Raw genomic sequence first — 21,891 nt, forward strand, 5'->3', positions numbered from 1 at the left:
ACCTGTATGACTTTCTTGCTTCTCTGAATTTTTTTTTTCCTATTCAATGAAAGTCAAACATAATGCTCCATGGACTTTGAGAAAATGATTAAAATCTGGTGATGTCACTTTGTAAAGAAACACACAGAGTTTACACAGAGACAATAACACTATAAGTTTCAAAAATGTGCACTTTAAAACCCATTTTCAAAAGTTCGCATTTTCAGGCCCCCAAAACGCCATTGTCATGTAAATAAACGGCCAATATGCATGAAATGTTTTCTGTTTCTAGTGGAAATAGGCCCTTAGGCCCTATTTACACTAGTGTGTTTTCGTGTTAAAACGGCTACACTGGAGTTTCCACAGCGTTTCATAAAGTATCTCCATCTATACTACATGACCGAAAATGCATGTCACATGACCGTTCATGCACACTGAGTATGCGCATACAAGTGTAAACAGTTGTCTATTGCACATGTAGGCAGCTGCAGTATTAAAAAAATGCGGTTTAACTGCAAAATGTCATAAAAATGACAACAAAGCCAGCAAAGACTGCGGATCAGTGGGCAGCCACGCCATAATTTTCAAAAGTTTCCGTTTTGGTCCATTTATTCTGAATCGCAACCCTGGCGTTTTCAAACTAAAACGGGGTCTGCAGCATTTTCAAAAGTCTGTTTTCGAAGTTTGAAAATGCCGCCATAGTGTAAACGACAGGCGTAACCGTAGCAAAACTTGTGCGTTTTAAAACGAAAACACACTAGTGTAAACAGGGCCTTGGTTTGTATCACCTTGTGTTCTGTTTTCTTTGTTCCAGCTCATTATTTGTTGCCATAGTTACTGTTTACATTTATCACCTGTTTCTAGTTAAAGGTGCCCAAGAATGCTTTTTTACAAGATGTAATATAAGTCTAAGGTGTCTCCTGAATGTCTCTGTGAAGTTTCAGCTCAAAATACCCCATAGATTTTTTTAAATTAATTTTTTTAACTGCCTATTTTGGGGCATCATTAACTATACACTGATTTTGGCAGCACGCCGCCCCTTTAATTCACCTGCTCCCTGCCACACGAGCTCTCGACTATATTACAGTGCATTTAAAAAGTTCACACAGCTAATATAACCCTCAAATGGATCTTTACAAGATGTTCGTCATGCATGCTGTATGCATGTTTCGAATTATGTGAGTAAAGTATTTATTTTGATGTTTACGTTTGATTCTGTATGAGTTTGAGGCTGTGCTCCGTGGCTAACAGCTAATGCTACACTGTTGGAGAGATTTATAAAGAATGAAGTTGTGTTTATGCATTATACAGACATTATACAAGTGTTTAATAATGAAAATAGTGACGGCTCTTGTCTCCGTGAATACAGTAATAAACAATGGTAACTTTAACCACATTTAACAGTACATTAGCAACATGCTAACAAAACATTTAGAAAGACAATTTACAAATGTCACTAAAAATATCATGATATCATGGATCATGTCAGTTATTATTGCTCCATCTGCCATTTTTCGTTGTTGTTCTTGCTGGCTTACCTTGTCTGTGCACAGATCCAGACGTTAATACTGGCTTTCCTTGTCTAATTCCTTGAACATGGGCTGGCATATATGCAAATATTGGGGTCATACATATTAATGATCCCGACTGTTACGTAACAGTCGGTGTTATGTTGAGATCCGCGTGTTTTCCGGAAGTCTTTTAAACAAATGAGATTTACATAAAAAGGAGGAAACAATGGAGTTTGAAACTCACTGTATGTCATTTCCATGTACTGAACTCTTGTTATTTAACTATGCCGAGGTAAATTCAAATTTTGATTCTAGGGCACCTTTAAGTCAAAGTCCCTTTAAGACAAGTCATTTCACTCGGCGGCCATCTATGAAACACCTCTCAGGCATCCAAGTGCAGCTCCTATTCCTTTGAATGGGGAAACATCAAATTCTCCAAAACATTTCGCCAAGCTTACAATTAAATTTCATATTTAAAATCACCAATGAAATCTGACAACAACTGTCTCATTAATTTGCTTTCTAAATGTAATGTGACAACAATATAGCAAATGTAGTCCGTCCGAATTCAATCATACCACACGCATTCGTACTATATAGAACATACTTTTTCAATGGTCGACTCGTGAAGTAAATTTAAATTCAAATGTAGTACCTACTCAACAGTGCGCAATTTTGCTTCTAATAGCAGCTGCAGTGACGCGATGACTTTACAAATCAGCGATTGGCTCTTTTACTTTGAAGGCGGGATACATTCCGCCATATTGTGCGATGCACTTTCTCCCATTCATAGTAATAGAAGTGCACCTGTCTTTCTGTATATAAAGCCTTTGATTAAGTTGTTTCCTCCTCAGTTTGCCAGTGTATTTATAGCCCTCTGTTTGTGTTCTCAGTTGTCACATTTGATGGTTGTTTTGTTCTTGTTTTTTGATATCTGATATTGATGAGAGTCCTGAGTATTTTGGCTATTTTTGAAGTTTGGATTAATGAAAACTGCTGCACATAGGTCCTGCTGTTTTTTTTTTTTATATTCCTGCTGCAACCATGCTGTGACACTGAGTAAATGATGACAGAAATTTAATTTTTGTGTGAACTGTCACTGGTCCTATTGTGCACTTTTAACTTTGCATGTTATTCCAAAGGCAAAAAAGTGTCTTTGAACCTTTCATTAAAATGCAATAACTTGCTTTCCCCCCTGAAACAACTTTCTTTGTCAGCTGACGTAATCAGTCCCTCTTTTTTCTTCCCCTTCAATCGTCTTTTTCACAATCCAATCAATTCCCAATGGATAAAGTCAAGTAAACTTTGGTCTGGACTGTGTCTCCCAGAATGCACTTTGATGCATTTCTGATGTGCTTGTCCCTCAGGTGTGTTTTGAGACACCAAACACACACACACACACACACTCACATTTGGTCGAAGCTTCAGGCCACATTTTTCCAGCCCACTGGATGATGACAACTTGAGTAAAGGCCATTTTTTCACATCTGACATAAAAGCATGAAGGAGAAAGAGAAGTAAACAGCTCCCCGTTGTGTCTCATAAGCAAGGGTAAATAATTCAGCAGGGGTGGACATGCACCGTCTACAAACAGCATTTTATCATTACCTTTAGGCTCACTCCATGCATAAAATAATCATTTTGAGCTCCAAATTCTCTAACCCAACAGCTCAAAGTGTGGGCTAACATTTGTGTGGTCTGTATGTGAATACATGTTTACATAATCCATTTAATACCGTCCGCCGTTTTAATTTTTCAACCATAACATCATGTTAAATAACCACTGGCTATAGAATTCATTAAACACAATACAGCCTGAAAAACTGAATATCTGGCCAAACACACCAAGAGCTCTGGGTAACAAACCACAAATTTATTATAAATTACAATATAGCCTGAAAAAAAAAATGAATTTCTCGCCAAACAAACCAAGAGCTCTAGGTAACAAACCTCAAATATATTATAAATTAGAACTGAATAAAACACAAAGAAAATACTGTTCTTCTTCATTAAAACACAAACAAATGGGCTTATTCAGTCACATTAACATTTTATTTATTTATTTTTTGCTACTTGCTTCAGAAATGAACAATTCCTCAAATCATGCATCTTGTTGAGGAGACGTGTGCTGTTACTTTACTAAGTGATCAGACTTACAATTTTCACCTGGTGGACAAATAAAAAATTAGCAAAAATGCCATATATATGTTTATTCAATTAAGGCAAGTTTTTGCACTCATATTTTCCAAGTTCACTGTAAACCCAAATAAGTTTTAATAAGTTTATTAAAAGTTTAAGTAAGCAGAACAGGTAAATTTCCATTGTGTATTCATCCATTTTTAATTGCAAAGTTAATTCGTACATTAAACTTAAAATTATCATGTAATCGTAACTTATATTTTATATAAGCAGACAGGAAGCAAAGTGGGAAAGAGAGAGGGGGACGGAATCGGTAAAGGTCTGCAAGTCGGAACTTGAACTCGGTTCGCCCAAAGCGCAATGGCGATATATGTCGGCGCGCTGCCTACGAGGCTATCAGTGCCGACATCATAAATTATATTTTTAGTAGTGGAAATTTAGCTAGCAATAACTAGCTAATTCAGCAAATGCTAATTGGTAACACAATGCTTTGATAACATTAGCATAGCATAGTAATATCTGAAAGAGTACGGCAATACAGAACATTTATAAAATACCTATTTTAAAACTAAGCCCATGCTCCACTTGTCACCATGATGGTAACCCCCCAAAAACCCCACATAACAAAAACGCGTCTAAATTGGGATAACAAAGCATTAAACACTACTAAATCCCCCATTAAATATTAATCTTGCACAAAAAAAATTATATACTGTAACACTTAATTTTAGCATTTATTCTCCCTTTCGAGTGTCATGGCGTATGCTGGGAAATAGAAATCCCAGCCCAGTTTCAGGTAAATTTAAGTTTGTCTAAATTAAAAGAAACAAGTTCATAAAACTCAAAACAATGAAATTCAGATTACTAAAAATGTGTCAGTTTCTGTCAGTGCAACTTTGTCACTCCCAAAGAGAACCTCAACATCTTCAGCTCTGCTACCTCCATGTATCTTCCTCGTTTAATTTACCTTAATTTTAGACACATTTTTAGTTTGTCACTGCTCAATGGTAACCACAAAAAATTCAACAACAGAAATTATTTTAAATGTCCAACATATTTGAACATTAAATACTAACAGGTATTTCACTTTACTCAAAAAATAACACTTAATTTCAACATTTACTCTCCCAATTCTCTCCTATGCAAAGCATGCTGGAAATTAAAACTCCCTGGATGCAGATTCAGTTCACAGTTTCAGTTCACGAACAAAAATGATTAAGTAAATTTAAATTTGACCTATTTAATGATCTGAACACAATAAAAGTAAGTTGTGATAAAATGCTCAGCAATTGTGTTGCTTTAGCTATTTTTTAATTAAGTAAACTGAACAAAAAGCAACTTTTTTCCAGCACCCAAGCAATATCTAGAGACCAGAATGTCACTGAAACTTGAGGGAGGACTTTTTCACACAAGTCAGTATAAAAGCCAGAACACCAAACCACATAGCAACATCCTGGTAACCATCTACAACATCCGAGTATCATGACTGAAAGTTTTGCACACGCAAACATTTCAAATTTTTATTTCAAATGAGCAAAGTGGCAATGGTGAAAAAGTGAAGTCTGTTCAATATGTTTCCACCTTGATCTGTGCGCAGTTGTTTCGTTTTTAAAAATACATATATTTTTCCATGTTGAATATATACTAAAATATAGTAGTCATCAATTTAAGTGGTTTTGATCCACTTCAAATGTTGACTACTGTACATCAGATTACAGAAGTAAAATATATTATGAACGGTGCTTCTTGTTGAATTTTAGCTGGCAATGCAAAGAAGTACAAAACATTAGCACAATGATACTCAGGTTTTTGGATACTAGATGCCATGGTAATCTTAATGGTAATGATTTTACCATCTGACACCATCATGATACCTCCACAAGCACTAAGTTTCTTTTCTGAATGTTTTGGCTTCAACAGAAGGTTGTATTCTCTTTGAGGGGTATTTAAAATGCAGGTTATGTCTCAGAAATGTTTTGGAAAAATTGAGTTGTTAATTGTTGGGAAACACTATGACCTCAATATCTCCTAATTTTCCAGCTCAGTGATGTTAACTGTAATGTTTAGCTGTCATCGCTCTTTCTCTTACCAATATTTAAGCTACTTATCAAAACATTTCCCAACTTTCTTTCTTTCCAGGCTGGAACAAGCTTGTTGACTATGAACCAGGAACAGGCAGTAAGATGTTATTTCCCAAGATGCACCTGGAGACATGTGACGGATCTGTGTCCTGGATTAGGACCACAGTGGAACTGGAAAGCAGTGGCACTGGAAGAGGCTGCGACAGACAGTCGTACTCTGAGAGATCCTCACAGAAGCTCTGCGGTATGATTAACAGCTATTTATTCCATTGCACGTTTCCTCATTTCTCTTGGGTCGGTTTAATTACAAAAAGTGCCTGAGGGCTCAACTAGTCAGACAAAACCTCCACCCTTGTCCTAAAATAGGTGTCTCAGTGCAGAATCATTATCAGAGTAAGACTTTTTTTCCAAGACTTCATCCATATCAGACGGATTGTCTTGAGAAACTACAAATTAAGATGTAAAATACAAATACTGAGCTCGTAGCACAGAACTTTAAGAAGACTTAACATTCCTTTCATGTGACTCATGTCAGCATCCACTGCATTAAACTCTAAGGGAATCATTAATTAACAAATTAATGGTGTCATAATGATGACCAAATAAATGGCATGGTGATGATATCAAACACAAAGCAAAAGTTAATCTGAAGTCATTTTAAGATTTCATAAGATGACTTATATATACAAAAATGATGGATGGATGGATGGATGACAAAAAAGGATGGATGGATGGATTACAAAAAGGTTGGATGGATGGATGGATGGATGGATTACAAAAAGGTTGGATGGATGGATGGATTACAAAAAGGTTGGATGGATGGATGGATGGATGGATGGATGGATGGATGGATTACAAAAAGGTTGGATGGATGATGGATGGATGGATTACAAAAAGGTTGGATGGATGGATGGATGGATTACAAAAAGGTTGGATAGATGGATGGATGGATGGATTACAACAAGGTTGGATGGATGGATGGATGGATGGATGGATGGATTACAAAAAGGTTGGATGGATGGATGGATGGATGGATGGATGGATTACAACAAGGTTGGATGGATGGATGGATGGATGGATGGATGGATGGATGGATGGATTACAAAAAGGTTGGATGGATGGATGGATGGATGGATGGATGGATGATGGATGGATTACAAAAAGGTTGGATGGATGGATGGATTACAACAAGGTTGGATGGATGGATGGATGGATGGATGGATTACAACAAGGTTGGATGGATGGATGGATTACAAAAAGGTTGGATGGATGATGGATGGATGGATTACAAAAAGGTTGGATGGATGGATGGATGGATGGATTACAAAAAGGTTGGATGGATGGATGGATGGATGGATGGATGGATGGATGGATGGATGGATGGATTACAAAAAGGTTGGATGGATGGATGGATGGATGGATGGATGGATGGATGGATGATGGATGGATTACAAAAAGGTTGGATGGATGGGTGGATTACAAAAAGGTTGGATGGATGGATGGATGGATGGATGGATGGATTACAAAAAGGTTGGATGGATGGATGGATGGATGGATGGATTACAAAAAGGTTGGATAGATGGATGGATGGATGGATTACAACAAGGTTGGATGGATGGATGGATGGATGGACAAAAAGGTTGGATGGATGGATGGATGGATTACAACAAGGTTGGATGGATGGATGGATGGATGGATGGATGGATTACAAAAAGGTTGGATGGATGGATGATGGATGGATTACAAAAAGGTTGGATGGATGGATGGATTACAACAAGGTTGGATGGATGGATGGATGGATGGATTACAACAAGGTTGGATGGATGGATGGATTACAAAAAGGTTGGATGGATGATGGATGGATGGATTACAAAAAGGTTGGATGGATGGATGGATGGATTACAAAAAGGTTGGATGGATGGATGGATGGATGGATGGATGGATGGATGGATGGATTACAAAAAGGTTGGATGGATGGATGGATGGATGGATGGATGGATGATGGATGGATTACAAAAAGGTTGGATGGATGGGTGGATTACAAAAAGGTTGGATGGATGGATGGATGGATGGATGGATGGATGGATTACAAAAAGGTTGGATGGATGGATGGATGGATGGATTACAAAAAGGTTGGATAGATGGATGGATGGATGGATTACAACAAGGTTGGATGGATGGATGGATGGATTACAAAAAGGTTGGATGGATGGATGGATGGATGGATGGATGGATGGATACAACAAGGTTGGATGGATGGATGGATGGATTACAAAAAGGTTGGATGGATGGATGGATGGATGGATGATGGATGGATTACAAAAAGGTTGGATGGATGGATGGATTACAACAAGGTTGGATGGATGGATTACAACAAGGTTGGATGGATGGATGGATTACAAAAAGGTTGGATGGATGATGGATGGATGGATTACAAAAAGGTTGGATGGATGGATGGATGGATGGATTACAAAAAGGTTGGATGGATGGATGGATGGATGGATGGATGGATGATGGATGGATTACAAAAAGGTTGGATGGATGGGTGGATTACAAAAAGGTTGGATGGATGGATGGATGGATGGATTACAAAAAGGTTGGATGGATGGATGGATGGATGGATGGATGATGGATGGATTACAAAAAGGTTGGATGGATGGATGGATTACAAAAAGGTTGGATGGATGGATGGATGGATGGATGGATTACAAAAAGGTTGGATGGATGGATGGATGGATGGATGGATGGATGATGGATGGATGGATTACAAAAAGGTTGGATGGATGGATGGATGGATTACAAAAAGGTTGGATGGATGGATGGATGGATGGATGGATGGATGGATGGATGGATGGATGGATGGATTACAAAAAGGTTGGATGGATGGATGGATGGATTACAAAAAGGTTGGATGGATGGATGGATGGATGATGGATGGATGGATGATGGATGGATGGATGGATTACAAAAAGGTTGGATGGATGGATGGATTACAAAAAGGTTGGATGGATGGATGGATGGATGCATGGATTACAAAAAGGTTGGATGGATGGATGGATGGATTACAAAAAGGTTGGATGGATGGATGGATGGATAGATTACAAAAAGGTTGGATGGATGGATGGATGGATGGATGGATGGATGGACGGACGGATGATGGATGGATGGATTACAAAAAGGTTGGATGGATGAATGGATGGATTACAAAAAGGTTGGATGGATGGATGGATGGATGCATGGATTACAAAAAGGTTGGATGGATGGATGGATGGATGGATGGATTACAAAGGTTGGATGGATGGATGCATGGATTACAAAAAGGTTGGATGGATGGATGGATGGATGGATGGATGATGGATGGATGGATTACGAAAAGGTTAGATGGATGGATTACAAAAAGGTTGGATGGATGGATGATAGATGGATGGATGGATTACAAAAAGGATGGATGGATGGATGGATTACAAAAAGGTTGGATGGATGGATGGATGGATGGATGGATTACAAAAAGGTTGGATGGATGGATGGATGGATGGATTATAAAAAGGTTGGATGGATGGATTACAAAAAGGTTGGATGGATGGATTACAAAAAGGTTGGATGGATGGATGGATGGATTATAAAAAGGTTGGATGGATGGATTACAAAAAGGTTAGATGGATGGATTACAAAAAGGTTGGATGGATGGATGGATGGATGGATGGATGGATGGATTACAACAAGGTTGGATGGATGGATGGATGGATGGATTACAGCAAGGTTGGATGGATGGATGGATAAATTACATAAATTACATTAATGTTGATTGGTAGCTAATATAAATTTGAATAGATAGATAGATAGATAGTCATGTGAAAGGGTCTTGTCAAACTACAGATTTAAACTTCCACAACTGTAATCTGTTTCAAATAATCATTTCATCTCTGAATTCTCTGATCACATTCCAGGAGCTTCATCAGGCAGCACAGATCTTCTTCCGGCCCCCAGCGGCGTTTTTAATTGGACCGCAACTCTTGTGACAGATAGCGGCTGGGATAGTGACCTCACATACCGGTTTGATGGTCATCAAGCTGCCAAGATCCCAGACTGGGTCGTCCCGCAGAATCTAACTGACCAGTTCACCATAACAACATGGATGAAGCACGGGCCCAGTCCAGGACAGAGGGCTGAGAAAGAAACACTGCTCTGCAACTCTGACAAAACCGGTGAGACATAGAGAACAAAACTCATGGATGCTGCATGGGAAATTGTTCATTTGTCCTAGGATAGTCATCCAGCTTTGTTAGTGATAGACAGCTTAAATACTCTATCCCCCGGTTTCACAGACATAAGACTTAAAGGGTTAGTTCACCCAAAAATGAAAATTGTGTCATTTATTACTCACCCTCATGCCGTTCCACACCCGTAAGACCTTCGTTAATCTTCAGAACAAAAATTAATATATTTTAGTTGAAATCCGATAGCTCTGTGAGGCCTCCATAGGGAGCAATGGACACTTCCTCTCTCAAGATCCATAAAGATACTAAAAACATATTTAAATCGATTCATGTGAGTACAGTGGTTCAATATTAATATTATAAAGCAACGAGAATATTTTTGGAGCGCCAAAAAAACGACTTATTTAGTGATGGCCGATTTCAAAACATGCTTCATGAAGCATCGGAGCACAAATGAATCAGCGTGTCGAATCATGATTAGGATCGCGTGTCAAACTGCCAACGGCTGAAATCACGTGACTTTGGCGCTCCGAACAGCAGATTCGACACACTGATTCATTTATGATCCGATGCTTCCTGAAGCAGTGTTTTGAAATCAGCCATCGCTAAATAAGTCATTATTTAGTTTTTTTTTGGCACTCCAAAAATATTCTCGTCGCTTTATAATATTAATATTGAACCACTGTACTCACATGAACCGATTTAAATATGTTTTTAGTACCTTTATGGATCTTGAGAGAGGAAGTGTCCATTGCTCCCTATGGAGGCCTCACGGAGCCATCGGATTTCAACTAAAATATCTTAATTTGTGTTCTGAAGATTAACGAAGGTCTTACTGGTGTGGAACGGCATGAGGGTAAGTAATAAATGACAGAATTTTCATTTTTGGGTGAACTAACCCTTTAAGCTAGTCCTAGACTAAAATGCGTGATTGAGCTGTTTTAACTGAAATTAACTTGTACTGACACATTTTAAAATATATCAGTGTCATTGTTTTGTCTCCAGTAATGTTTTTTCTAGTGTACATTTATAAAAGATACTTAAATATCCTAATTGAACTAAGGCCTAATCCTGGCTCAGGCTAAGTCCGTCTTTGAAACCGGGCCTATAAATCTAATTCTACAAAAGTCTTGACCCCCTCACTGAAAGTTAACGGGACTTTTCTTGGTTTTGATCGTCCATTTAACAAATTATTTATTTATGCATTTACTTTTTTTATCCATTAAGTCATTTGTGTATATTTCTAATAGTCCAAATGAATTTTAGAAGAAACATCTGAGACAGAACTGACATTTAAATACCACATAATAATGGCAAATTACTTCATAACCTTTTTAAAGGATTTGTCCACTTTCAAATAAAATGTTCCTGATAATTTACTCACCCCCATGTCATCCAAGATGTTCATGTCTTTCTTTCTTCAGTCGAAAAGAAATTAAGGTTTTTGATGAAAACATTCCAGGATTTTTCTCCTTATAGTGGACTTCAATGGACTCCAGATGGTTGAAGGTCAAAATTACAGTTTCAGTGCAGCTTCAAAGTGCTTTAAACGATACCAGACGAGGAATAAGGGTCTTATCTAGAGAAACGATTGGTCATTTTCGGAAAAAAAAAAACAATGTAAATGTATATGCTTTATATAAACAAATGATCACCTTTTTGAGTGCTTTCACTTTGCGTATTCTTCAAAAAGCTTACGCTGTATGTCCCTATTCTACTTACAGAAAAAATGTAACTGGCACAGCATTCGTTCTGTAAGTAGAATAGGGAAAGCGTAGGACACACAGCGTAAACTGTTTGAAGAATACGAAAGTGTGGTTTTGGCGGAACCACTTGGAAGGCGATCATTTGTTTATATAAAGCATATACATTTACTTTTTTTTTTTTCAAACATGACCGATCGTTTCGTTAGATAAGACCCTTATTCCTCGTCTGGGATCATTTAAAGCTCTTTGAAGCTGCACTGAAACTGTAATTTTGACCTTCAACCATCTGGAGGCCATTGAAGTCCACTATAAGGAGAATAATCCTGGAATGTTTTCATCAAAAACCTTCATTTCTTTTCAACTGTAGAAAGAAGGACATGGACATATTGGATGACATGGGGGTGAGTAAATTATCAGGAAAATTTTATTTGAAAGTGGACTAATCCTTTAATAGCATGAAAAAGAGCATTTTTCTAGAAAGCTTCCATGGTCAGCCTTTACTAGAAAAACTTTGCTAGTCTACTAGCTATACTAGCACCAAACCAGCACTGAAAAAGCAGTCAGGAGGATAAGCTTGGAGGTTCACGCTGGTCTTTTCAGCAGGTTCGAAGAGGAAACAGTTAAGATCAGAATTTAATTTGTATTGGACGACTGGAGCGCTACTTCAAACCCTGTTAAGTTCACTATCCTCTCCTGCCAGGATCTCTATATAGATAAACACACACCAAATGGTGCCGTTTCTTTTCTCTCAGGTTCAATTTAGAGATATTATCTTATATGTCAAGAGGTAATTGTATTCTCTGTCTGTCTCCTGACCTGTCTGTGCCCTCTTTGTCTCTCTCTATCTCTATCACTTTCTCTGTCTCTCAGAGATGAACCGACACCATTACTCTCTGTATGTGCATAACTGCAGGCTGGTGTTCCTGCTGAGGACAGACTACACACAGACCGACTCCTTCAGACCGGCAGAATTCCACTGGAAATTAGAGCAGGTATGAAAGATGTTTCACAGTAGGAATTTCATTTCAGCCGATCTTCAGATGAATACAGAACATAAGCATTCTTCATGCATGTTTAGCTAATATAAATTTTAATGGATGGATGGAACAATAGATACAGACAGACAGACAGACAGACAGATAGATAGATAGATAGATAGATAGATAGATAGATAGATAGATAGATAGATAGATAGATAGACAGACAGACAGACAGACAGATAGACAGACAGACAGACAGATAGATAGACAGATAGATAGATAAATAGATAGATAGATAGATAGATAGATAGATAGATAGATAGATAGATAGATAGATAGATAGATAGACAGACAGAGACGTTTAACACCCTTTTATTCAAAACAATCTAAGGGTTAAACATAACATACATATACAAACAATTTAATACAAATAAAACTCATTTTACCAATTAAAAACTAAATTTTCATATTCACTTACAAACACCAGTGCCTCTCTCACACACCATCTCCATTCAAAAAAAACAACATTATCAGTATATTGATAGTATGTGTACTCAATCATCACTCGGGATTCTACTAAAGCCTTAAACATAGCTACCATGTCAACAGTCTTTCCTGCATTTTTACACTGGTGGGATTTCAAAATGGCTAGCTTAGCTTGGCCAATTAAAAAATTTGCTAGAACACACTGTTGTTGCCATGATCTTCTATATCGATATCCCAAAATAAACAAAATATTGTTATATGAAAATCCTAGTTTTATGATCAATTTTTCCAGTATTTCAAATAAAGGAGCAAGTCTTGAACATTCAAAAAACATGTGATAAACAGTATCATGAGCGTTACAGAATGGACATAATAAGACCGTCTCAGTAAATTTTGAAACTAAACTATTTGAGGCTATAGCACCATGGAGCACTCTCCACTGAAGATCTCCACAACGCTTAGAGACAGGAGGTTTATATAAAACTCTCCATGATGGACATACTCCTTCACAAATAGAGATCTTAGCCCTCCATTTAGTATCGGTTCTTCCTTGCAATTGTCCAACATGCACAGATTTAACACAAATATAATAAAGAGTTTTCTTCACCACATTATGAAAAACCAAATCCCCATATCCCTTTAACAATGTATTCTGATTTATAATGTCAACATCTCTTCTATATTTAAATGTCACCTTCAAATCAGGAAAATCCTGAGGTGTAAAACCATTTTCCAAGTCTGAATTTATAGAACACATTAATGTAGGGGGAAAAGCATCCTTAATACACTGAATTACCCTATCCACAGTTCTCAAAGATTTTAATTTAACCTGTGCAGCAATTGATTGTACAGTTCGCCACTGACCTTGTGTCAAATCAATCAAATCCATTATTTTACTTACACCAGCCTTTAAAAAATGTGGAATAAAACAAGACAAATTAGATGGTAACTTTATAAAGGGGTTAAAAAACAAAGGTTCTGAAACCCCATAGTGCAAATCTTCTGTTCTTGAAAAACTTAAATATTTCCATGATTTAATTACTGACGTATAAAAATTAGAAATTAAACAGTTTGCTTTTTCCTCAAATGGCTTTTCCATTAAAAACAGCTGTTTATCAAGGCCTATTCCACCTAGATCTGTTAATATAGATAAACCAAATGAAACCCATCGTACATGAGCAGAACAATACAAAAGCCTCTGCAATGTTTGTAATCTCAATGCTAATATTTTTGACTCTATATGTATTAATCCTTGTCCTCCCTCTGCCACAGGAAGGTACAGTATTCCAGGAATAAGCCAATGGTGACCGTTCCAAAAAAAATCCACAAAAGCTTTTTGAATTGTAGTAAGCATATCCTTAGGAGGATTTAAAACAGTAACTCTATGCCATAGCATTGAGGCTGCCAAATTATTAATAATCAAGCACCTCCCTCTAAAAGAAAGCTGTGGGAGAAGCCATCGCCATTTCTGTAATCTACCGATCACCCGATTTGCTAATCCCTCCCAATTCTTTTCAGTATATTGGGCTGTCCCAAAAAAAACACCAAGTACTTTAAAACCAATCTGATCCCATTTACACTGTTGTGGCAATCGAGGAGGTCCTATATCCTCCCAGTCTCCCAACAACAAGGATACACACTTGTCCCAGTTAATACGAGCAGATGTGGCTTTCTGAAACTTATTCAAACAAGAAATAAGTTTAGTTACATCATCAGTATTCTTAATTATAACTGTAACATCATCTGCGTAAGCTGTAAGTTTCACTGGGGTTACTTCAGGGGAACCTGGTACACCAATACCGCACAGCTGTTTCCTCAGCATGATCAACAGAGGTTCAATGGAAATAGAGTACAGAAGACCAGACAGAGGACATCCTTGCCTTATTCCCCTGGTCACTGGAAAAGGTCTAGTTAAAGACCCGTTAATTCGTAGCATGCTGTAAACATCATTATACAGTAACTTAACAAGAGAAATAAAATGTGTTCCAAAACCAAAAGCTTCCAGGGTCTTGAATAAATAATAGTGGTCCACCCTATCGAAAGCTTTTTCCTGATCCAAGGAAAGGAATCCAATATCCAGTTTGTGTCTTTGTGCAACCGTAATAATGTCTCTTATAAGAAAAAGGTTATCAAAAATTGTACGTTTCGGGACACAAAAAGATTGATCTTCGTGGATTATACTTGTCATATATTTTTTCAGTCTATTAGTTATTGCTTTAGATAATATTTTAAAATCAACACAGATCAATGAAACAGGTCGCCAGTTTTTAAGAAACCCAAGATCTCCTTTTTTTGGAATCAATGTTACGACTGCCCTCCGACAGCTCAGTGGAAGTTTCTCTTGACTAAAACTTTCCAGAAAGACTGCGTACAAGTCCTCCCCAATCAAATTCCAAAAAGTACGATAAAATTCTGCTGAAAGGCCATCTAAACCAGGCGACTTCCCATAGCTCAATTCCTGGACAGCCAGAGAAAGTTCAGCAAAAGATATAGGATTATCAAGGGTTTGTCGATCTTCTTCTGATAAATGTGGTAGATCACACAAAAGATGTTCTGCTGCTGTTCTGTCACATGATTCAGCACAGTAGAGTTCTTCATAAAAGGAAAGAGCATGAGTACGGATTTCCTGCTGATCAGTTGTCACTCCACCTTGTGGTAAATTCAATTTATGAAAACACTTCTGTTCTCTTGATTTTTTCTCAAGGCCAAAGAAGAATGCAGTGGGAACATCCATTTCATTTAGTTGAGAATATCTGGTCTTTAAGAGAGCTGTTTTCCCTTGTTCCTCCAACAACGTCTTTAAAAGAAATTTGTTTCTCTCAATAGAATCAGCTGAATCACCATGGCTACTTTGTCTCAGAATATCTTCTTCTAGTGACTTCATTTTTTCTTTGAGAGTTCTGGTATTATGGGCAGTATATTGTTGACAGAACAACTTAATATGCACTTTGCCCATGTCCCACCACTGACGTATTGAAGGAAAACTACATCTCTCCTCTCTCCATGATTGCCAGAAAAGGTTAAAAGAGTGAATAAAAGAGTGATCCTGTAATAATCTGTTATTAAAGTGCCAGTGTGACTTATAGGCTTTAGCAGACAGGACAGAAACAGACACGGAAATATAGTGGTGGTCAGATAAAAAAGATGGTACTATTAAACTATTATAAAACCTACCACTATTACACTTAGCAACATAAAACCGATCAAGTCTCGCTCCAGACAAAGCATTTGAGTTCGTTTTTAACCACGTATACTGTTTAACCCCAGGAAAACTATCTCTCCATAAATCAACAAAATCATGATAACCAATAACATTTTTTAGAACTTCTGCAGAACCTAAGTGAGGTTCATCATGATTTCTATCTAAGTCAGGATTTACAGTGCAGTTAAAATCACCTCCTACTACCACAACATTATCCTGTGGACACTGTGACAAAGCATCAGACAATTTTTTAAAAAATATCTTACGCTCTTGTCCAGAATTTGGAGCATATATATTAAAAAAAGAAAAACTTATTTGTCCAACCATAACATCTGCTCTTAAAAGTCGACCAGGTATTATGTCAAACATAACTGGTTGATTAAAGACACGTGGAGAAAAAAGTATAGCAACACCAGCACTAACATTAGTCCCGTGACTCATTAAAACACTTCCCTTCCAATCACAATTCCACTGTGTCTGATTCTGTAAGTTTGAATGAGTCTCTTGGAGCAAAATAATATCCGCCCCCTTTAAATTTAGATAATTAAAGAGAGCAAGTCTCTTTGTTGTGTCCCGACATCCATTGATGTTAAAGGATCCAATATTTATAAATGTCATTAGAAAAATAATACTAGGGTATCCAAACACCCAAAAAAATATACTGATAATCATGACCCCAAAATTATTTCCTTAAAACAAGCCTTTAATCTTTTTTTTAACAATGCTCATGTGTTTTTTGAGCCTGTATCGCTTAGGTTGATCAAGCTCCTCCAATGTTGCTTTTCTCATAGCCAATGTACATGAATCAATGAAAAGCTGTAAATCTGGGAAGTATTTTTCAAGTCTTGGTCTTCGCTGGTTGAAAGTATTGTCAAGAAATTCATTTATTTGACGAACTGTATAATAAGGATGTTTCAATTTAGGATTGAGACAACTCTCTGCAGAGCCTCCCTGAGAATTTGTATTACCAAGACTTTCTGCAATATCAGAGGTATCACTGTCAGAATCCATAGACTGAACTTCAATTCCTTCTATCAACATTCCTGCATCACCCTGTGACAAATCAAGTTCCGATGCTTGCGAATCTATTAGCTCACCGCCAGGCTTCACGTTCTCAACACTCACTACAGTTCGCTCCAATTCACAAATTTCGCTGGGATTTACGTCAGCGCTCTCCACTCCATCACGCACTGCATCACTTACGCTTACAACGGTATTCACGGAAGTATGTACCGTTACCGTATCATCAAAATGCTTGTCCATTACAAGTTCGTTAGCACTCTCACCATCTTTAGGGAGAGATGCTTCATTTTCTTGAACATTACCATCACTGTTTTTTCCGCCTTCATTACTTACTAGAGCAGAAGGCAATTGTTCCATGGAAGGATTAGGTTCAGTCACATTAATATTAGCCTCATTATTCATTGAGCATGCCAATTTTGTATGACCATACTTCCCACAAGTAAAACACTTCATTGATTCAGTACTGATATAAATAGTATACTCTTTACCCAGCAAAGTAGTTTTTGCTGAAGTATTCAAGGATTGAAATTCAGCATTCAGGATCATGAAAGTTTGACGTCTAAACGACATCACATGTTTGAGTTCTGGATTTTTTAATCCTAAAGGGATCTTTTTAATCGGGCCCACTAGTTTACCATAGCGTCCCAACAAACGCTCGAGTGAATCATTAGTAATGAATGGAGGCACATTCGAAAGGATAACTTTCTTAGAAGGATTCGATAGCGGCAAAACTGGTAGAAACGTATCTCTAACGGATAAACCAAATTCAACTAAATGCTGAACCAGAGATACTTCTCTCAAAAAAACAACAACCGCTCTATTCATCCTTGATGCAGACACAATATTCCGAGCACCAACTTCACTGCTAATCGCAATTAGACAGTCTTCAACTGTTATGGATTCATCAGGTAAACATTTACACCCATGTTGAGCGGTTAAAGAAGCACAACCATCTGAATTTGTCCCCATTTTTACCACCCTTAGGTGATAAAATCGGCGACAAACAAATCTACACTAAACTAAACAAGCAAAGGAAAAGGAAAAAAGTAATAACTCACTCAAACACGCTGCAACTCACTCAGACGCTCACACACAGCCACAAACGGCTGCCACTCCGCCCACTCACTCCCAGCATGCACTCGAGAGAGAGAGAGAGAGAGAGAGACTTTGACTTTTAGTTTTTCTTTATTTTAACAATTATAACATTACCAATAAAACAGTATTTACAAAATACATAAATTTACATCAATATACAAAAAATCTCATACATTCATGTATAAATTTCCATCTTCTAAATCACATAAAACAGCATTCAAAGCCCAAGTTTGTTTAAAAGCATCAAGATCTCCAACCATTTTATAGTATGTGAACTCAACAGTAAGCCGGGCAGATATCAGTCCTTTTAAAGTCATGTTAACATCAGTAGAAACACCCCCATTCATCCTTTCTTTCCTTGTTAGCCATATAGCTAACTTTGCTTGACCATATAAAAAATTAATTAAGACATCAGTTTTTCTATTTTGATATTTATACTTCGGGCCATAAATAAACCCGTTTAAAGTAAATTCAAAATTCAAATTCTTACTCCAATCTTCCAACAATAAAAACATTGGCTTCAATCTTTCACACTGCAAAAATAAATGATACATATCTTCATGTTCAAAACAAAAAGGACATTCATCCCTTACAGTTGGATCAATATGTGCCCTGTGTCTATTAGTAGCTATTATCCCGTGTATTATACGCCACTGTAGATCACCGGTTCTCTTATCAATAGGACGTTTATATAGAGTCCTCCAACTACCTTTAGGTGATCCATCTAACCCATCTATCCCTTGCCATTTAGAGTCTAAAACATCTTTTAAAGACTCATAATGCATTACTTTTACACAAGTATAATACATCGCTCTCTTTCCTATATCAGCAAACAAATTAAGCTCTGGAGTTTTAAAACTCAACAGCTTTCCTTCATCTCCTGCCCTTGTCTCCACAGCTGCACTTACCCCTAAATTTGGAAATTCAACCATCTCATTAATATATTGTGGTTTTGTTTCCTCGTCTTTCAATAACTCTGTAAATGTTGATGGTATTACAGATAAGAATTCAGTCCTTAATCTTTCAGCAACACGAAGTGATTTAATGCCAAGCTTTGCTGCCATATCCTTTGAACACATCCATTCACTCTTAGTCCACAGATGAGAAACTTTTATGAACTGGGCCTTCACCATAGCAGCTTGCATTGAATGAGAGTTCAAGATGTTTATAGGTAAAGCAGGATTATAAAGAAGAGGTTCTTCTTTAATCCATGATCCTCTTACAATTCCTTCTTCTCGTACAACTTTCAAAGCATTCCATGATTTTAGAACGGACTTATAAAAAGGAGTTATTTCAACTAATACAGTATCATTTAAATTTATTAAAAACAATTGTCGGTCTAAACCCAGTTGTCCTCCTCTCCTCAAAAGACCACAAGCCACGTGAGCCCAGCTAACGTCTTTCCCATACAGAAGTCTCTGGGCAGCTTGTAGTCTAAAAGCAGCAATCCTACAGCCAATATCAATTAATCCTTGCCCCCCTTCATTCAGAGGTAGGTAGAGTACAGCAGGTCTCAGCCAGTGCTGACCGGTCCAAAAGAAGTCAACAAGACATTTCTGAATGTCCTTTATGACAGCAGCAGGGGGGTCCAATACAGCCATTTTATGCCACAATGTTGAGGCAACAAGATTATTGACTATCAGGACCCTTCCCCTGTAGGAGAGCTGAGGAATTAACCATTTCCAATTGGATAACCGGAGACGCACTTTTTCCAGTAATCCTTCCCAGTTCTTTTCCTTATAAACCTTAGAACCTAAAAACACTCCTAAAAACTTAAAACCATCTTTTCCCCAAGTGACATTATTTGGCAGCTGTGGGACATTAGATCTTTCTGAACCACACCATAAGGCTTCACTTTTTGTCCAATTTATTTTTGCCGATGATGCTCTTCCATAACATTTAAGATTTTCTAAAACTATTTTAATATCTTCACTGTTTCTAATTATTACAGTTATGTCATCAGCATAAGCGGATAATTTCACATTATTTAAAATATTTGACCCCTCAATGTGTAAACCTGTCAACTGTTCTCTCAATTTACACAATAGTGGTTCAATTACAAGGCTATAGAGTTGCCCTGAAAGAGGGCACCCTTGCCTTATTCCTCTTTTTACTTTAATAGGAACACTCAATCCACCATCAATTTTGACCATACATTCAGCTTCATTATACAATAAATTAACCCATGAGATAAAACCATTTCCAAAACCATAAGCCTTAAGTAAATCAAACAAATAAGCATGTTCAACTCTGTCGAACGCCTTCTCTTGATCAAGAGATATTAAACCCAAATCATAATCCTTGTACATTGCATAATCTATTACATCTCTCATTAAAAAAAGGTTATCTTTAATACATCGCCCCTTTACACAATATGATTGTTCTTTCATGATTAATACACTCATATAATTATTTAATCTATTGGCAATACATTTCGAAAAGATTTTATAATCTATACACATTAATGCAACAGGTCTCCAATTCTTCAAACAATACAAATCACCTTTCTTCGGTAACAAAGACAACACTGCCCTGTTACAACTCTTAGGTAAAGACCCAGTCTGTATTGAACTTAAAAGCATTTCAAAATAATCTTTTCCAATCACATTCCAGAATTGTTTATAAAATTCAGATGGAAACCCATCAAGACCTGGAGCTTTCTCAGATGATAAATCATGTACAGCTTTTGTCACTTCTTGAAAAGTAACTGGTAAATCAATAACCTCCTGTTGTTCAGGCGTCAACTTTTTAAGATATGAAAATAATTCATCTCTACAATTAGAATCTGTGACATTATCGGCATATAAATTAGAGTAGAAATCAACAGCAATTCTTCTCATTTCATAAGAATCATAAGTAACAACACCATCATCTTTTTTTAAACCAACCATCAATTTTCCTTGATTATTCTTTCGTTCTAAATTGAAGAAGTATTTTGTAGGTCCATCAATGTCCTTCTTTTGGATAAAACGTGCCCTAACAAGGGCAGCTTTCACTTTATCATACAATAAATTATTCAACTGAAGCTTTTTCTCAGAAAGGGCAGTTTCCAATTGAAGTCCATTCCTCGCCATCATTTTTTCTTCTATGTCAGAAATCTCATTCTCCAAGTCTTGTATTCTGATCTTTAATGTCCTTTTTGAATAAGATGAATATTGCTGACAGAAAACTCTAATTTGCACTTTTCCAATGTCCCACCATTGTTTAATATCACTATAATTTCCTTTTTGCTTTCGCCATATTTCCCAAAACAATTTAAAATTCTCACAAAAAACATTATCTTGTAAAAGCTTATTATTAAAATACCAATACAAACTCCTTTTACTTTCTTTCAACATGACAAAGTCCATTGTTATCATTTTGTGATCTGAAATTATATTTGGAATAATATTAACATTACCCACTCGATTTCTTGAATCGCGAGAAATATAAAAACGATCCAATCTAGCAGCATGAACTCTACCATCTGTGA

The 21,891-nt window shown here is 37.0% G+C and overlaps 2 protein-coding genes across 5 annotated transcripts in view; one reads left to right on the forward strand and one right to left on the reverse strand.

Moving 5' to 3' along the window:
* Positions 1 to 21,891, reverse strand: part of LOC125249057 (oocyte zinc finger protein XlCOF15-like) — a 95,478-nt gene that overhangs the window by 34,316 nt on the left and 39,271 nt on the right. The gene's annotated exons all lie outside the window — the stretch shown is intronic.
* Positions 1 to 21,891, forward strand: part of clstn2b (calsyntenin 2b) — a 91,629-nt gene that overhangs the window by 30,597 nt on the left and 39,141 nt on the right. For both annotated transcript variants that reach the window (XM_048161247.1, XM_048161248.1), the window contains exons 6-8: positions 5,769 to 5,954; positions 9,658 to 9,915; positions 12,504 to 12,625. In XM_048161247.1, the coding sequence (XP_048017204.1) occupies positions 5,769 to 5,954; positions 9,658 to 9,915; positions 12,504 to 12,625 (566 nt within the window). The remainder of the gene's footprint in view (positions 1 to 5,768; positions 5,955 to 9,657; positions 9,916 to 12,503; positions 12,626 to 21,891) is intronic.

This window comes from Megalobrama amblycephala, linkage group LG16 (genome assembly GCF_018812025.1).
Source record: "Megalobrama amblycephala isolate DHTTF-2021 linkage group LG16, ASM1881202v1, whole genome shotgun sequence".
Lineage (NCBI taxonomy): Eukaryota > Metazoa > Chordata > Actinopteri > Cypriniformes > Xenocyprididae > Megalobrama > Megalobrama amblycephala.